General features: G+C 41.4%; 1 protein-coding gene across 2 annotated transcripts in view; it reads right to left on the bottom strand.

The window, feature by feature from the left end:
- Positions 1–19,556, bottom strand: part of Pid1 (phosphotyrosine interaction domain containing 1) — a 216,298-nt gene that overhangs the window by 100,206 nt on the left and 96,536 nt on the right. For both annotated transcript variants that reach the window (XM_051190604.1, XM_051190605.1), the window contains exon 2: positions 8,767–8,913. In XM_051190604.1, the coding sequence (XP_051046561.1) occupies positions 8,767–8,913 (147 nt within the window). The remainder of the gene's footprint in view (positions 1–8,766; positions 8,914–19,556) is intronic.

Here is a 19,556-nt window from a genome sequence, read left to right on the forward strand (position 1 = left end):
CTGAACACTAAGGGATTATTGCTGCTTCACTTAAATTCAAAGGATCTCAAGAAAGGTGGCATACACATTGTTATGGCTTATGGATCATTAGATCATTACCGCTTTGTTGAAAACCAGTTTGCTAGATAGTGTCTGACCTTACAGTGAGAAGAGGACAGCAAAGTCCTTAGATGGGGCTTTCTACGGTGCCAGGTAAGTGATCACAGAGGAAGGGAGAATAGGATATATCAGGATGTCAGTGAGGCAGCAGGCTTAAGTGATTTGCTGATGCGGCTCTCCGTGGAAGATGAAGGAACAAAGAACATTGAATTCTCCTCGAACTTCAGAGAAAAGGCAGGGTGGGAATTCGGGAAGTGAGAAGGGAAGAGAATGAGTGGGGGGAAGGCCACCTGTTTCCTCATATACCACCAGTGTTCAAAGCAGCGAGCAGGACCCAGCAGACCGTCCATCCCCCGTGATCTCCAGCTGCATTGAGAAGGTGTAGGGTGAAGACTGGGTAAATCCAGAGTCAGTGTAGACAAACTCAGCTCTAAACAGGCCTTCTAGGACCCTAACTGCCTGTGACCCACCTTCCTGCACTTTGACCTTCCTTTCTTCCATGGAGATGCTCCCTCCCGTCATGCTCCTTCTTCATTTTATAGAAATCCCTGTACTCTGAAATGACCACCAACCATGAGCTTTATAAAATGCTTTAAATAAGACAAACATGATGTAGGATACATTTCAATCCCCCTCCCAATCACCACACTGCTGATATTTTAGTTCACACTTGTGAGTGCCCTGGAAAAGCTCTGTGGAATGAGCTTTACAAACAGCACCCATGAAGCTATACAGGAACTCTCTGGCCATGCTGAGCATATGTGTGCATACATATGTGTACAAATTTCCCTAGTAAAGTCTATGTTACACATATAGTACTTCATGTTATATATGATACATTTTTAAAGCATATTGCCTTTTATGCCTTTTCTTTTCTTATTTAAGAATCTGAATTACTGGTATGTTTTGAGTAAAGCCAGATGATACATAGCACACTGCTGCCTTGCTTTCTGGTTTTTAAATCTTTTAAATTTATTTTTATTTTATGTGCGTTGGTGTTTTGACTGAATGCATGTCTGTGTGAGGGTGTCAGATCCCCTGGAACTAGAGCCAGACAGTTTTGAGCTGCCATGTGACTTTTGTAAGAAAAGATAAAATTCTATGCCAATTAAATAAGGTCCGTTCCTGAGCTTTGTACCCTTAGGTAAGCATGGCCATCAGATAACACTGATAAAACTATTTGCTTTTCCTATGTCTTTGGGTTCTTACTTAGCATAGCACAGAAAACCAACAATAGAGAGACAGTCTACAGAATGAGAAAAAAAAATGTTTCAAAACATTCATTATAAAGGGTTGGTATCCCCAGCACTCAGGAGGCAGAAGCAGGTGGATCTCTGTGAGTTCGAGACCAGTCTGGTCTACAAGAGCTAGTTTCAGGACAGCCTCCAAAGCCACAGAGAAACCCTGCCTTGAAAAACAAAAACAAAATGGTGGGGGGAGTTGGTATGCAGAGCAGACACCTAAGGAACCTAAGAATGCAATTAACAAATAAACCTCAAAGAATCCAACTTTACAATGGGGTGGGGGTATAAATAAATAAGTCTCCATGGAAGCAAGTGACATACATGGTGAACAACTCTGACCAACTATATCTGCAGCTGAAAAACTAGAGACATAAGTCCAAACTGCAATGAGATGGGCCCTCGCATCCGCTAGAATGGTTTTGATCTAAAAACAAAGGATGCTGGCAAGGATGTGGAGGGAAGATGACTCTCCACACTGTGAGCAGAGACATGGAATAGTAAAGCCGTTATGGAGAACCTTATGAAAGGTCCTCAAGAAACACACCCTTCCTTCCCTTATGAGGCAGCCATGCCACTCCTGAATATGGATACAAGGAAAATGATATCAACAGCTTAGCAAGGGGTCCGCACACTCGTATTGTTGTTGCACCAGTCCCAGTAACAGCTAAGATAAGGGGTCAACCTAGCTGCCCAACAGGGGACATACTGGTAACTAAAATACAGCAGATAGAGAAGATGGAATGTTTTTCAGCCATAAACAGTGAAATGTTATCTTTTGAAGCAAAATGTATGAAATTGGAGATATTATATTAAGTAAAATAAGAAACAGAAAGATGAAAATACATGTTCTCTATCAATATGGTTTAGAATTTTAAGGTTTTTTTTCTGTGTGTTTTGTGTCTGTGACACTAGTCTGATGGATTCACTAGTGTGTGTATGTGTGTGTGTGTGTGTGTGCGCACGCATATCCATGCAGGTACAGGTGTAGACAAAGATATGAAGGCCAGAGGTCAACATCAAGTATCTTTCCTCAATTGTTTTTCATCTTCAATTTTTGAGACAGGGTTTCTTACTGAAGCTCAATGATTCAGGCAGGCTGGATGGTCAATGAGCTTCAAGGACCCATATTTTTCTGCAGCTATCCTTCACCCTCTCGGTGCTGGGGTTATGGGCAAGTACAACCATGCCCAGACATTTGTTTACATGTGTGCTGAGTATCCAAATTCAAACTTGCTCAGCATGCACTTTACCAACTGAGGTACCTTCCAGCCCTGTGGTTAAGACTCTAAATGGCACCCCGTGATCATGTGTTAAGGTGTGGTCCCAAGTGAGGACATTATCAGGAGGTGGTAAAAGGATTAATGTATAAGCTATTGTTGGAGGAGATAGGAAGAAGAGGGCATGCATGCTCCTGGGGAGTGCTGGAATTGTGATCCCTTCTCTGCCTCCTCCTTCCCCTCTTTCACCTCGCATCCCGTCATGCTTTTTCTGTCATGATGTTCAGCTTTGCCACAATCCCAAAGCAACATAGACAGGCAATATGGTCTGACACCATGAAGCAAAACCATTCTCTCTTCCTGCCACATTGTCAATATCAAATATTTTGTCACATCAATGGGAAACTAACACCATGTCTTACATGATTGTTGAAACATAATGAATCCATGGCAATGCATGGATTCCCAAAGGTGGCTCTCTCTCTCTCTCTCGCTCTCTCTCTCTCTCTCTGTCTCTCGTGTGTGTGTGTGTGTGTGTGTGTGTGTGTGTGTGTGTGTGTGTGTGTGTGTGTGTGTGATGAGATGAGATAATGAATGTTGGAAAGCAGTTACCCAGACAGTCAGGAGTAATAAACTCTGGTGTTCAGAGAACAGTGGGATGGCTACAGTTCAGAGTAACCTATTAAACACATCACATCACAGATAAATATTAGAAAGGACTCAAAAGGCTCTAAACACACAGTAATGATAAAAAGGTGAAAGCATTAAGTAGCATGATCTGACCAGTACATATCATATGTGATTATTGAACTCTACATGGTATTGCATATTATTGAGCAATTCTTGTATTAATAACATTTTACATTTCTGTGAATTGTAATGTTAAATACTATTATTTGATCATTGCACTAGTATCCAATAAAATCTTATAATTAAAATTATAATAGTAAAAATAGAGAGTGAAAAAGTATCCATAATAGACATTCCCCCTGGCTCTGACCCCAAAGCAGTATAGAAACTTAACTATGTATAAAAGAAGTGACCTCCAATTTGATGGTACAAACAGTCAAGCCATTTTAAAAGAGACCCATGAAGGGCCATGGTCACTAGTCTGCTTATGAAGAAGTACCAGAATCCATTACTACCGAGACTGGGACAAACCTGGATTCTGTCAACTACTCACTGTGTGCAAAGACAGGATAAGGAATGCCTTCTTGCCCCAACTAGCTCATCTGTGATATGGGGGTGCACATACATGGTCTTTAACTCACTGAGTTGTCAAGAGGGTGAACCCATTCTGTACCAGGAAAGGTGCATAGCACACTAAATGTGCTAAACAAAGGCTGCTTTCCAGGACCACAATCCCTGTATTAGTATTTTTGTCACTGCTCATCATCATCATTAGCTTAGGAACATAATCTCTATTTTATTCCAGTTTTCAAAACTGAGGGGAGTGGACCTGGAAGTGAGTCTGTGCAAAGTAGGACAGCGCCCCCTTGAGCATAAGACACAGAGAGCATAAGTCTGTGCAGAAACTGCAGAGCCCTTCCCCCTTAGATATCTTGGTCTGCTTTGTCAAATCCATTCAGACCCTAAGGTGCCAGTCAGTCAGTGCTCAGGTTACCTACATTTATATTACCTCTGTCCTGTCACAGCCCTCTGTAGGTCAAGTTCTCAAGCACCAAACAGCCCACTTCCAGGTAAATCTCATTGGAGTGCAAACTCCTGCCCTCTGTCATTAAAGCTCAGTTCCCAGGAGGAAGGAGTCAGAATTCTGATATGCATACACGTTTTTAAAAGTCCCTGTGATCCCAATCGAAATGGGTCAGCAGGTAATCACACCTGGTGCCAAGACTGATACAAGCCAGTTTCCATCTCCGGGACCCATATGGTACAAGGAGAGAACCAACTCCCAAGAAGTTGCCCCCTGACTTATGTACGTGTCTTCTCTAGTAACCCCACTCTGAGGATTGAGAAGACCATTTACAAATAAATAAATAAATAAATAAATAAATAAATAAATAAATAAAAAAAAAAAAGTACCTGAGAGTAACTAGTAAGGGCACTCCTATGCCCTCTGCTTGCTTGCGCACTGCGTTTCCAATGATCCCTTTCACTCTGACTCCCACATACAGTAAACTTCCAGTGTGTGCTGATTCAATAAATGTGTGTGAGAAGGTGAAGACACCCAGAATCACATGATATAAGAGGGAGGTGCAACAAACAGTCACCTGGCTGCAAAGTCACACATGGCCTATGATGCTCAAAGCATCTCCAATGACTGACAATCCTAAGGGATGCAACAGTCTGTCTGGTGACAGTCCTAAGGGGCTGCAATGGGCTGTCAGGTGACAGTCCTAAGGGGCTGCAATGGGTTGTCTGGTGATGGTCCTAAAGGGCTGCAATAGACTGTCTGGTGACAGTCCTAAGGGGATGCAATGGGCTGTCTGGTTTTAAAAAAAAATTCACTAAAGAAAAAGAAATGGCAGCAATAGAAAACACACAAAGACCCAGCTGCCCCAAACATGAATAGCCTGGCAGGGCGATCTCTCCAGGGCTCTCTGAGAATACAGATCAGGGGGACTCAGGACATCTGAGATGAGCAAGGGACTCAGTGATGCTAACCTTCACCCATTCTCAACTCCCCTCCCCTCTGATTCTTCCTGCCTCTTTCCCTTCCCAAAGTTATGCAAGTACATCTCGGGAGCTATTAGGAAAAAAGAAGCAGTTCTGTGTGAGGGCAGAGGGTCCCAAACCCTGGCCCTGCAGCTGGGCTGGCGTCACATTATGCTCATTATTCCTGGGACTGTTGAGTCGGAGAGAGAGTTCCTTCTGCAGCTGGCATCTTGTGAGCGGAGTTACTCACTGACAAGGAGCACAGAGGAAACACTGGACTCCGTTCTTAAAGATGACGGGGTGGGGGAGGGATAAGAAGGGGGAAGTTTGGGGATTTTTAAACAGAAATATCAGAATTTCCGAGAGCTAACTTTTAAAAAAATAAACAAAAGAATATGACTTTGAAAACAAGCATGGCATTGTTCTTGAAAAGGGGAGGGGGCAATTCCAGGATATCGACAGTTAAAATTTGGGGTATTAAGTCAATATCATTCAGTTGGAGAATCACATGTTGAGGGCTTTCTTCCGAAAGATAGAAAGGTCAGATGAAATGGGCATGCTCAGGGACCTGCAGAGCTGTTGGCCCTGACCCCTGATTCCAAGAGTGCCAATATCTGAGCCTTGAATTTCCACCAAGTCTAGGGATGCAGACTTCGTGTGGTTCTTCCGTGGGTCTAATGGGATGGTTTTCACCTGGCTATAGAATCTCTTCCCTGAGTTCAGCTGAAATCACAGCTGAGTCCCTTTCATCCAGCTGACTACACACACTAACACTGTTAGCCCCCCTGTAATATCCTCACCTGAAATCTTCTTCTTCCCAATCTCTTTTTAAAAATTAGTTATGTGTATATGTGTATATGCATTGCCTCTGTGAGTGAAGTATCTGTGGATGCCCGGAGAGGGTGTCAGATCCCCCAGAGCAGTGGTTCTCAGCCTTCCTCGTGTGGTGACCCTTTAATACAGTTCCTCACACTGGGGTGACCCCCTCAACATAAAATTATTTTCGTTGCTATTTCATAGCTGTAACTTGCTACTATCATGAATAACAATGTAAAATATCTGCTATGTAGGATGTCTGATATGCTATGTGACCCCTGTGAAAGTGTCATTCAGCTCCCCAGAGGGGTCACGACCTACAGGTTGAAAAACACTCCTCTAGAGCTGGAGTTACAGGTGGTTGTTAGCCACCTGAAATGGGTGCTGAAAAATTAACTCTGCTCCATGCAAAAAACAATAAGTGCTCTTGAACCACAGAACCATCTCCCTATCTCCTCACCTCCTCATCTCCTCATCCTCCCAGGTCCCCAGAACCTCAGATCCCCAATATCCTTTTAGAAGTAAACTAATGAGCACAGCTTTAGGGCAGTACATATACATGGGGGAAAAAGATGAGTATTGAACGTTATACACTCTCCAGGAAAATGAATGTTTTACATTTTTATTCCCTTATTCCCCTAGAAAATGCCCCACCTCTCCTCCCCCTTGTCTCTCCCTCCCCCTGCCCCCACACACTTTCTTGTGTGAATGAGGTTGCTATGACTTCTTCTGTTTTGTTTTCAATCCAGGGTCTCACTATGTTGCTCTAGCTATCCTGGAACTCATCATGAAGACCGGCTGACATCAAACTCTGAGAGACCCACCTGCTTTTGCCTCCCAAGTGATGGGATTGAAAGAGTGTGCCACTATATCACTTTCATTCTGTAACATTTATTTAACTCTTGCATTTTAAGTGCACACTGTAGATTCCATCAAACTAAGATGTCCTCCTTACATTTGTCCCTAATCGCTTCATCTTGATTCAAGGCACCATCTACTCTTATAGGAACAGAATTCACAATGATGTGAGCACAGTACTAAATGCTATACACAAGCTTGATTTCTAGTCACTTTCCAAATGTCATCAGTATTTTTCTAGCTCCTTGACTCTTCTCCAGTAGTATTGCACATGGTAGACCCAAGGCCATTTAATACATCTTCTCCATCCAATCAAATTTCATTGTGGATCCAAGGCCATTTCATAATTTTCTCCCTCTAGTCAACTACTCTTGGAAGGGAGAATTACCTTATCAAAGTTACCCTTTTAAAAATGGAGCCTTAACTTATTTACCTAAATCCTCATTATAATGAGAACAATATCAAAACTCCTTGGCATGACCATAAAACTCTGCTTAGCTTGACCCCACCACTCAAAACTCTCTCAGCCTCCCAAGCACACTGGCTCATTTCCTTCCCTTCAAAGTGACAGCAAGTCCACATTCACTTTGAAGCCTCAGCTCCCAGAAGCACTTTACAAACTGGCTCTGATCAGTCAATGACTTGTACATGCAATTTTTCCTCCCTTGACTCACAACCAGCAATTAAAATTCCATAAAGATGTTGTGGGTCTTGTCCACATTCTGCCCAGAGTCTGGCAGACACTGACCATGCAGTAGGTATGTATTGCATGAAAGGATGTGTGTGTGTGTGTGTCTGTGTATAAGAGAGAGAGAGGGTTTGTGTGATTACTGTTACCCCAGATTGTTGCAGGTTCCAACCTGACCACAGCTATGCAGGACCGCTTCTCCAAAACAAAAAATGAGGAGACGGGTGGGTCCAAGAGGTTTTTTTAAAAATCATAAGTAAATGGGCATTTTCTCCATCCAAAACAAGCCCCTGATAGTAAATATGCACAAAAAATATTTTCTTTGTTAACTCTAACTTATTTCTATATTTACTAACTCAACCCCCCCCCAAAAAATAGGATACAAGAAAAAAATCTAAAAAGTATATCAAAATTGGGCATTTTGTAGTTTTATTTCCATGTCAGCATTGTAGTTTGCATGAATGGAGAAGTGCTTTTGTTTGTTACAGATTCTGAGGCATGAATAGTAGTATAAAGTTTGAGAGCAGAAGCAAAGAAAAATGCAAAATAACCCCCAAAGAGACTTGGAAGTTTCAAGTGTTGTTTTGCTTTGGTTAGGGGTTGAGTATTTTCATTCTTTATGATATGTTTTACTCAGATTGTAAATACAAAAGTAGAACTACCATGAAAGACAAAACTCCCTGTGGAGAGAAGAAATGGATTAATGCTCAAGAGCACTTGCAGCTCTTGCAGAAGACTGGAGTTCAGAGCCCAGGGCCATAACCAGCAGCTCATAAGTGCCTGAAACACCAGCTCTAAGGAATCTGTCGATGTTCTCCCAGTTTCTATGAGCACCAGCATACACACACACACACACACAGACACACACACGCCACACATACATGGAACATAATTCTTAAAAAGTAAGACTTCCTTTATGAAACTTTGAAACTTAAAGTTCCATGCAATGTCACTGAAATAACAATAAGAATACTATTTTATGCATACATACTAAAACCTTTATGGTTGATGTATACCACCCCAAATGATGAAATATGTTTTATTGTTCAGAGAGAAAAAAATCAGGATGTGAGTTCAAACTAACATCACTCAATAAGCTTGTAAGCTTATTGTAAGTCATGTAATATTTTCATTCTTGAAACATGAACACCACTGAGGAATATCCTCATGTCATACGTGCTAGTGTCTGGCCCACCAAAAGAAGCACTGTTGGCCCCATGTCCTGTACCTTGCAGCCACTATGAGTCCTTGTCTTCATCAGTGGTGTGGTGGTACATAGTTCAATGGCTTCCGGCTCATGGAAGATGACTGCTGGTATAGGTTCCTTTTTCAGGGTTAGGACATTCAATTTAGACTTCAGCATGGTCTGGAAGTGCTGAAAACACAGAGAAACAAACCAAGAGAGTTACATCACTTGGATACATATCTTGATTCAGTTGGGCATAAACTCAGTAGTAGCAAATTTTTGTCTTAATATTCTGTTGTAGTAAGAAAGGCCAAGAGATATTTATTCAATGGAGAGGTCAAAATCCTACAAAGATTGAACTAAAATGAGGCTGTGCAGAATAGCCAGTCCTCAGCAGAGACATGAAGACGCAAGTTTATATCACCCAAGACTTAATTATCTGAGAAGCTTTTCCAAGGTATCATGGGTATTGATTCTTAGAGACAAGATCTGTGTAGATTCAGCATCACCAGGAAGGATGATCATGGAAGGACAATATAGAGGCTCAATAGAACAAAGCTCATGAGACTTCTTTTCCCTACCCTGCCCAACTCTTTCCTGAACTGGCTGTAGGACTTTGGGAAATTTTCTACTTAGCAGGCTATTCTTCTCTGTTGTCTCCAGCTAGGATTCCAGGGACATACGCTTTGCATAGGCAGCCCAATGCATCAGTTTTGAAAACTGCTTCAAATGTGACTGGGGTTTGACTGTTTCTATCTGTGCATTCTAATTTCCTTTCTGTTGCTGTGAAAAAAAAAATGCTTTGGCTAAAAACAACTTCGGGAGGAAAGGGTTTATTTCTGCCTCCAGGTCACAGTCATCACTCAGGAAAGTCAGGACAGGAACTCAAAACAGGAATCCAGAGGCAGTAACCATGGAGGAATATTGCTTACTGGCTCACTGCCTTGTTCACATCCAGCTACCTGGGGAAGGGACCACCCACAGTATGCAGGGACTCCCACATCATTCATTAATCAAAACCTTTCCTCACAGATGTGGCCACAGACCAATATGGTTGAGGTACTTCCTCAGTGGAGGTTTCCTCTTCCCAGGTGACTTTAGATCCTGTCAAATTGGCAATAGAAACTAACCAGGACATTATGCCACCCAGCCTCAGGTATTATCTTCATTTAGACTATTGAAACAGCATCCAACTATTTCCTTCACCTCTGACATGCTCCGGATATAGAGTATCACCACGCGGAAGCCAAGGGGATTTGTCTAAACTCCAGCTATAGTACAATATGTCACGCCTTTACTAAAACTCTCCCAAGTATCCCCATCTCATTATAGAAAAAACCCAAAGCTCTTACTTTACCTGCTGAAGTTATTCATAATTCAGAGATCCACTATCCCCCTGGTTTTATCTCTCAACCTAATGCTTTTAATTATGGTTCTAGCCACTGTGGCCTCCTTAGTGTTTGAGAACACACCAAAGACACACATATTCTGGAACTTCAAAACATGCAGCTTCTATCCAAGGCTGGCTTCTTCACTTTCATAAATGCCTTTGTCCCCTATCCTTACCACCAGGACCATCTAAAAGTATACACACACACACACACACACACACACACACACCACTAACTTCATGAGCATGCAACCTGTGCAACACATAGAACACCATGCTCAAGAGAGGAGTTCTTGCTTGGCTTAGCACTCCTGTTTCAAGATTCTTGATAACTGTAACTTTGGATTTGTGTTTTGCAAGTGAACATGGTCATTCAGGAGACAATGACAACATGGACCTCCTCAATCATCACTTCCCACTTATATAAGTGATGAGCCATGGCTAAGAATTCTGATGGGACCAGATACTCTTGAATGTATCAAGAGTCAACGTGAATATAAGACAAGATGTTAAGCCTGTGACTGGGGAAGCAGGGACACAGGGAGCCCAAGTGCAAAGTCAACTGTATTCTAGAAACACAAGGGATCAGGGGCCCTCTTCTTTCTTTAGCACCCCTTCATTGTATCTGGCAACAACCTACACTGAAATAAAAACACAGGAGGGAGAGGTGGAGCAATCACAGTTACTGTCCCCTGTGGTCCTTCCCTGCTCATCGCCTGGCCCAAGGTGAAGCCTGATGTGCACATACCAAGAAATAAAACTCAAGCGAGCAGGACAGTGTCATGCAGCACCTTCACTCTTTGAACAAAAGCAAGCCACAGGCTCAACTGGGAAATTCCAACTGCACAGGCTGTTACTCTACCCCTACCTTTACACTGAAGATGGGTACCACAGAAGCTCAGGGCAGTCATCTAAAGCCTCCGTTTTGTTTTGTTTTGTTTTGTTTTGTTTTTGTTTTTTTTTTCTTTCCTTAGAGCAGAAGTAAATAGTAAGTAATGGTAAGAAATCACTGGGATGTTCCAGAGAGAGATTCATGAGCCAAGCAGAAAGCTTTGTTTTTCTGTACTCTGATTGGGAGACACTGAATTTGCATTTTGCACTGCAGCCTGCATATTATGTAGTAGCTTTGCACACATACACCCAGCACTGTCTCTCCCTCCCCTTACTTTATTACTCTTACCATTCACTACACCTTATCACCACTATATGATCTTGTAGGTGTTTTGTTTATCTGAGTCTTTCCCAAGAACATAACAACCACAGATGCACAAGCTGTTTAACTCCATGAGGGGCCTAAGATGGTGCCTCAATAATCACAGAGATCCGAGGAACATTCTGGAAGGCAGGGAAACTAATGTGTTGAAAGGAAAATGCAAACCACAGATCTAAAGCTATGACCTCTAAATCAGAGTTCATAAACTTACCTTCTTGCTACCTTATCCTAGTTGTTCTTCCTGGACATATATTCATATATATGCATATATGTGAATATGAATATATACATGTATGTATGTATATTCATTTAAGAATAAACTTTCCCAAACAGTTCTTTAACTACTTCATAGCTCATATAGAGGTGCAGAGGTTTGGGAATTCATACCATATCAAAGTATGTATTTCAAGAGTCTTCAAATGGGGCTCTGGTGGGCAGATATACATACCCACTGTCCACCACAGTACCCAGTTATTGAACCTGACATTCACCTGGGTGTTGCTATGAGGGTGTTTTGCAGATGAGACTGAAGGCTTGAGGTAAAGGAGACTGTTCTAGATACTCCAGGTGGGATTATCTAATAAAGGACTTTTAAGAGTTGAGTTCAGGCTTCCCTCATGAGGAAAAATATGTCTACTGTGGACTAGCTCCAAATCTGAGAGTCCTAGCTTATCCTTCCCGACAGCCTGCCTTACAGCCTCAACTTCTGGCTTTCCTAGCCAGCTCCCACGACTGCAGACATGAATTCCTCTGTGGAGGATCTATGTATCCTACTAGTTCTGAGTCTCTAGTTGAAACCTGATGGATGCAGCCATCTTTTAGGAGACAAAATGACCAGGTTAGGTAGTGTGTTAAATAGAAAAAGAGGCTTGTCCTTACATTTCCTAGAGTGTTAGGTAGATGAGCTGGAAGGGGAGAGGATGGGAGGGGAAGGGACTGCAAAGGAAGGGAAGGGAGGGAAGGAGAGGAGGAGAGGGGGAGGGGACTGAAGGGGAGAGGAGAGGGAGAAGGAAGGAAGTTTCCATGTTAAGCTGAAAGCCTCTGTGCGGCTCCTAATTGATGAGTTCTGTCCACTGGGAGTGCAGGTGTGTGGAGGGCACCAGGGAGGTTACTAAGCAAGAGAACAAAACTAGAGAAAGAACTGCTTCTCAGAAAGAAACCAGGGCAGAAAGATGAAGAAAACAAATAGAAGAGACACTGGGGAGATCAAGTATCAAGTGAGGGTCTGTTGCTGCCAATCTCCTCTACCATGATGCAGCGAGACTCCGGGAGCTCCAAGAAGCCATTGATCCAGATTGTCATTCTGACTCCTGACACACAGGGAGTTCCTAAAATGACACTAACTGTGGGCTCCTTTTCAGGAAGGTGAGATAGAACACTACCTAGAAGTTCTACTGCCATTATAACAGGATCAAATCCCACAACTATAAGCTCAGTGCCAGCACACAGGAGATTAGAGGTTGCTAACAGGTCTCTTTGCTGACCTGTGATTAACTGACAAGGTAGCAAAATAAAAGAAACAGTTAAAAAGAAAGCCCAAGGCCTGAAGAGATGGCTCAGTGATTTAGGGTAGTTGCAAGTACTCCACCAAGCCAGAGAATTTACAAGTGTGTGTGCGTGCACACACACACCACCCAAGTCTTATTATTTTGTAGTGCTGGAGATTGAACCCAGGGTCTTGAGCTTGCTGCTTTTTCAGGGGACCCAAGTTCAGCTTCTAACGTGCACATCATGGCTCACAAACACCTGGAACTCAGCCCCAGATGATCTGAGGCCTCAATAGACTCCACGGCACCACCTGAACATTTTATTTATATAAAAAAATTAAATATAGTTTAAGGTAGACAAGACAAAATTAGGAGCAAGAAAATAACTTCAGGGTACTATGTTGTGCAACCTCAACCACCTCACTCTTCAGAGCTTGGGCGTATACAGCCAGCCAGGCTCAGGTCAAACTGTCACTCACTGATTCATGCCACTCACCCCTGACTGTGCTCAGATAAATGTGGGGTCAGCACAACAGGTGAAGAAATAAAACATCAGTCTCTGCTGGGAGGCTCCTGGCAGTTTGTAGAGACTCAAATCACATGACAAATGCCCAGCCTGGGTGACCTCTTTAGGACAGATCATAAAAGCTAAGATAATAAAATGAAATAGAGAAAATAAATCTATAAATAGAAATGCTGTCTCCTGGGAGTGTTGTCCTCTGTATCTTCTATGGAAAAAGGGGAAGATAAAGAAGGGAAATAATGTAAATACTTGATGAGCTGTTGTGTCTGCAGTGATTCATCCTTTATGGCGAATTAACATTGAATCTAACCTTGACCTTGCTGTTACACATCTTAGGTACAACTGTGAGCGTGGGAGTTATTTCTGCTAAGAGCACATGGCTGCTCCCTTCCCAGGGGGAAACTTCACCAACATTTATATCCTGGGTTTTGGAAAATGTGCATGTCATAGGCTGACAGGGTGCCACACATCCATGTCTACAAGCATTGGTTCACAAGAAACTCAAGATTGGTTGAACAGACTCTTCTAGGAGATAAACACAAATGGCTGCTAGAAAGGTAATGCAACCTTATCCCTCAAGCTCAGTCTGAAACTCTTAGACAACAGAAAATCTGTGATGGGGAAAGACAGCCCCTTGGCATCCTTCAGCTCCTGGGTTCAATGTGTCAGATACTCACAATACAAATCAATACATTCTTTTCCTTGCTTTAGTGGGCTTAAACCAGATACCTGTTCCTTGTAAATAAAGTAACCCAGCAAAACTATTTTGTAATAAAATAAATATATCCATGAAAATAAAATGTATCCCCTAAGAAAGCCAGTATAAGATTATACCTATAAACCATCAAAATACAAATATACAGCTTTTTTTAAATTAATCTCATACTTCTCCAAACAGGTAAGACACCATGATAAAGCACCCACTCACAACTCAGACATTGCTTTATAAACTGGATTGCAACCTCATTTCAGGTCAAGTAATTGAATATGGGGTTCACCAAAAGTGGCAAAGTAAAGAACTTATGAATGTGCAAAGATCAAAACCTAATTCAAATTCACAAATTTAATGTAATAGCTGTCTACCATGTGTAGCATGATTTCATTGCACCTTGGTTCTATAAACACACAATATGTACATTTCGCCCTAGACACACCTTCACTCTGTGTAACACCAAAAGACACAGCCTAAAGCAACTTGACTCACACTAGAGACTTTCCTACATAATGGATTGTAATGTTTGTAATGTACAGTCAAAGTGTTCTGTTCTCATAGAAATATGATAGTCTGCACAACTTCCAATATTTCCTACCTAAGATCATTCCTTAGCATTTATCATATTAGCACTAGAATAACTATTCTTTAAAAATTAATGTTTGGATTGCTGGCTTGTAATAAGGACAGAATTTTCAAAAAAGTGCTAAAATGGCCTTAAATGCATCTCTGCCATTTTGTATTACATGTTGGTGCAAAACAGCATTCTCAGCATTGGTAATTATAAAATTAAAATACCAATCAACACTGAAAAATGTTGAAGCCATTCACTCTATGTCCTCAATGTCACACATCCAGTCAAGATATATCTACTTTGTACAAATAAATAAACATACCTACTGCATTATTTTGTGAAATTGTTTTAATATTTAATTAGTAATATAATTATGTGTCTGCCAGGGAATTATTTCAAAATAATCTCCTTTATGGTTTACAAGGAACCAGTTGACTTCCATGGCTATTTTACATACCTATATCCATGGAGGTCACAAAAAATTTCTTAGTAAAATATTTCGGAAGTACAAAGTGTCTGAGAAGCCATGACATAAAATAGGTCATGTAATCCCAAGGTTGTGTCTCAGATGAAGTTCTCAGAACTGTACCACAGGAAGATAAGCCACACAGTGTACCAGCAATGACAATAAATTTATGGCAAGGGTGTTACCACATTACAAAGACCTAAGCATGTCAGAAAGAACTCCACCTCCTTGCCCCTCACTTTACACTCAGATCCATCAACTTTCTAATGCTAGACTCAGACACATCAAGAAAGACTATCTCTCGCTCATTGAACAGCTAAACAGGTGCAATGAGGATAATGCAACTTCATAGCACGCAATCCAGTAGCATTATCCAAAGGCTACAAAAGAGGAGGAGCAGTGTGGAGGCTGGAAGGGCTGCTGCCTCTAAACTGAAACAGCACGGAGCTCCATAAAGAAAAATGTGTCATTCATTCATAAGGGGAAGTGAATAATGGAGAAAATTAGGGCACTGCCCTGGACAAACGAGACAGAGCTCAGCTTTCTGCATTTGGTGCTTTATGTGTGATCCCAAAATAGAGCCTCTAAATCAAACCCCATTATGCGGATGGGGTAATCACTGTGCCCTGTATAATTTTACAGTTGGCATCGCTCTCTGCTCCTATTCAGACATTAATCTCTCACAGTTTAGCCGGCAGGGATTTACATATTTTACCAATTCAAATTGGGGTGTATCTCACCTTTGTATTGACTCAGTACCCAAAACAGAAAGCATCTCCTGAAGGCAATTCCTATCCCCCTTTCCTTTTCATGAGATTTCAGAAACTGTATCTTCAAATTGAGATGGAGTCATGATTCTAATCTTGCACTCTACAGATTGAAGTCATCCCTAGTGATAGTTGTAGCTTCTGCATTACAAATTAAACAGGGCCCTAATCAAGCTTCAAAAAACGCTAAAAGTTCTGAAGAGGACCAGAAAGGGGGGGAGGGGACTTCAGTGTTCTGAGCAAATGCTAATTTGTACAAGTCCTCGAAATCCACAGGCCTTGAAACTACAGCCAAAAGTACTCCAGAGGGGTTTAATCACATATCACTTAGTAAAGTGTATTCAGGCCCCAAATATGGGAAAAGAAGTCATCGTGATGCTCTTTGGTCACTTTTATAAGACATTCTGCCTATTTTTTACATTAATTTTTCCATTTCAATTTCCAAATATTTTATTCTTGCATTTCACAGAAAAGTCTAAAAGCAAAACAGATTTTAAAATATATAGTAAGTAATCTAAACATAGTAAATACTTATCAAGAGAGAATAAAGGAAATTTTTACTTAACTAAAATATACTTTTATCTAAGTATTTTTAATGTAAAGGGTTCTGTGTGTTCATTTAATTTGCCCTTTATGAAAATATATACAGATTGGATAATCTTCCCCTAATCTAGGAGACAAATTAAAAATTGGACCATTTGACTTCAAGAATTAGCTTTTTAATGTAGTTCTTCAGACTATTGTTTCAAGAAAAGAAAGACTTACAGGATATTGACATTTACTTTCTTGCTGCAAGTCAATCATCGCCATTGAATGTCTTCCTCAAAACAGTTCAAGTATCATTTTAAAAGCCTGCACCTAGACACCCGTACATTTAAAAACCTGACTGTCTTTATTAAAGAGAAGTGTATTATTAAACTAACTGAAAATATTTGCCTTTACGCGTCCAAATTTACTCACAGTTTGGACTGTAGAAGCATTTTTATTCTCTCAACATCACAGATTCACTCAGGAAAATACATGTGAGGAACACATGAATATCTACATGCCCGGCCAGCAAGCCCATGAAAAACCTCTCGGCAAGAAGAGGCCCCCTCCCTCGGGGAACTGATGGGGTATACATTCCAAGATTCCCAGTGGATGAATGAAGCTGCAGGTGGAATAGAATCCAGGATAAACCTGCTTTTCTTTCACATGCATACCTATCATGAGGTTAATTTGTAAACTGGCACAGAAAGAGATTAAAAACCATAATCATACAAAGGAACGATTATAACAAGATGTTACAATCTCAAAAGCCCTCTACGTTTCCCTTCCTACTAAATAGACACTCTCTTGCATCAATCCTCAGTGGGTCTGAATTGATTGCCAGCACCACACTGTTGGTATCCTAGCATTATGCTGACAACTGGCAGGGTGCGCCCACCGGCATTCAGGCAGATACTTAGACAGCTCAAAGGGCCCTGTATTGGGTGGCTACATCATGCATTACACATTACATGGCTGCCTAAGGACTCTGCAGGCATGTGCGAGCTTTCCCTTTTAAGTGAGCATGTCCCACCTGTTCACCCTTACCCTTTATCCCCTTGTTCTTATCCCCTTCTCCCCCCTTCCATCTCTATTCCCCTTCCCCTTTTATCTCTGTTCCTGGTTGACCAACACCTACCACTCCCTTTGTTTCCTTTCCCCAATAAACTCCACATGGGTTCTGTTGAGTTTCGTGGATCATGTTTCATTGCCCAGAGCTGAGTAAAATAACAACCACCGCCACTGTTGGACTGTGGGAGTGTGGCTGATAAACTCAGAGTAAATACTGTAACACCGCCATATTAAAACTGAAGATCAAGGTGGCCACAAAAAAGACTAACAGTTGTGTAGTATACACTGTATGTATACATAACACAAAAGACAAGTTCAGGCATGTACTAAGAGTCAACCATGCCTCTTGGAATGAAAATTCATCTACTTCTGGAATTTCTTAGTTCATATGTTTGGTCTGTTGTTGACTGTCTGTGAAGGTTAGTATTAATTACCAACCTGACAAGTTCTGGAATAATCTAGAGCACTGGTTCTCAACCTACCCAATGTTGCAACTCTTAAAACTCCTCATGTTGTGGTGACTCTCAACCATAAAATTATTCTCATTGCTACTTCAGAACTTTAATTTGCTACTGTTGTGAATCATAATATAAGTGTCTGTGTTTTCCAATGGTCATTTGGAGTCGTGACCCACAGGTTGAGAAGCACTGACCTATCGGCTAGCTTCCAGGCTATGCTGTGACAGATTAGCTAGCCCCTGGGCGTGCCTGTAGTTAATATGTAAAGATCCTCTCTAATAGTGAGTGGCACCATTCTCTGGGCTGAAGTCCTGGGCTACACAAAAAGGACAGAAAGACCTGGCACAATCACTGTTCTCTGATTCCAGACTAAAGACTCAGTGTGACCCCACCTCAAGCTCTTACTGACAGTTGCTTTGATCAGGTATTTTGTCACAGTAACATGCATGACAATAGATGTGAAGGACTGAAACAACAGAGTGACCAGAGTGACAAGAGACAAGGAGCATCTACTGCTGACATGTGTATGAGCATGTGTGATAGTATATGTATAGATCTCACAGATCAGTAGCAAAACAAAACAAAACAACAAACAAACAAAAAGCATGCTCTATTCCCAAGTCATTTCTGTTACCTTCTAAACTACTTCTCTATGAGTCAAAGTTAGTCTTATAGTCTTCTAGTAGTGGGTAGTTCTTATATTGCTAAGTATGAGTCCCAAGCTATTGTTTGAGAGACATGTTTGGCCTGCAGGTTATGCGCTGTTTGATTCAAAGCTTGCATTGTGATTAAAAGTTGAAGCTCTTCAAAAACTGTTAGATATATAATTAAAATCTGCTTTCTACTTCTCTTAAAAAAAATCAACAGATCTGCAAAACTGTGCATTCCCTCAAGGCAATAATTAGCTCTTGCTGGCTGTTGCCTTTGCCTCTACTGACCCACAGCTTTCCTCTGTAATTGACCACAGTCTCCCCTTAACCCCAGGGAAAGATTTCTTTTCCTGAATAAGTAGCAGTGGCTTTTTAATAGTCATTTTATGTCTTCCTCAATTCACTCCTATCCATTACTTGGTTGACCCTTAAAAGCACTTGGATTTGCAATTTGGGGTGTAAAAATGACGAACAGCAGGGACACAGAATAAAACTTTTACCCTCTCATAAAGGAAATTTCAAGCATATCTGAATTAAACTGTTAAGTTAAAATTATGAAAATTTAATAGAGAAGATCTGAGTGGAAGACATAAAGAAGCAATAAAACAAACAGGCCAATACTGCTGTCCATCATTCCACTCAATAAATGTGGGCAGGAATATGTATTTTAGCCTCTTTTAAGCAACTAAGTCTTTCTCATTCCTGGTAGTATATTTTGTTGGACTGAATAGAATTTAACTAATGTGGTAGTTTGAATGTAATTGGCTCCCATAAGCTCATAGGGAGTGGCATTGTTAGGAGGTATGGTTTTTGTTGGTGTAGGTATGGCCTTGCTGGAGGAAGTGTGTCACTGTAGAGTGGGCTCAAGCCACACCCAGTGAGTGAGTTCACTTCCTCTCACCTGTGGATCAAGATGTAGCATCTTCTCCATCCTCAGCTCATTCTCTAGCACCATGTCTGCCTGAATGCCACCCTGTCATACCATGACAGTAA

This window comes from Phodopus roborovskii, unplaced genomic scaffold (assembly GCF_943737965.1).
Source record: "Phodopus roborovskii unplaced genomic scaffold, PHOROB, whole genome shotgun sequence".
Lineage (NCBI taxonomy): Eukaryota > Metazoa > Chordata > Mammalia > Rodentia > Cricetidae > Phodopus > Phodopus roborovskii.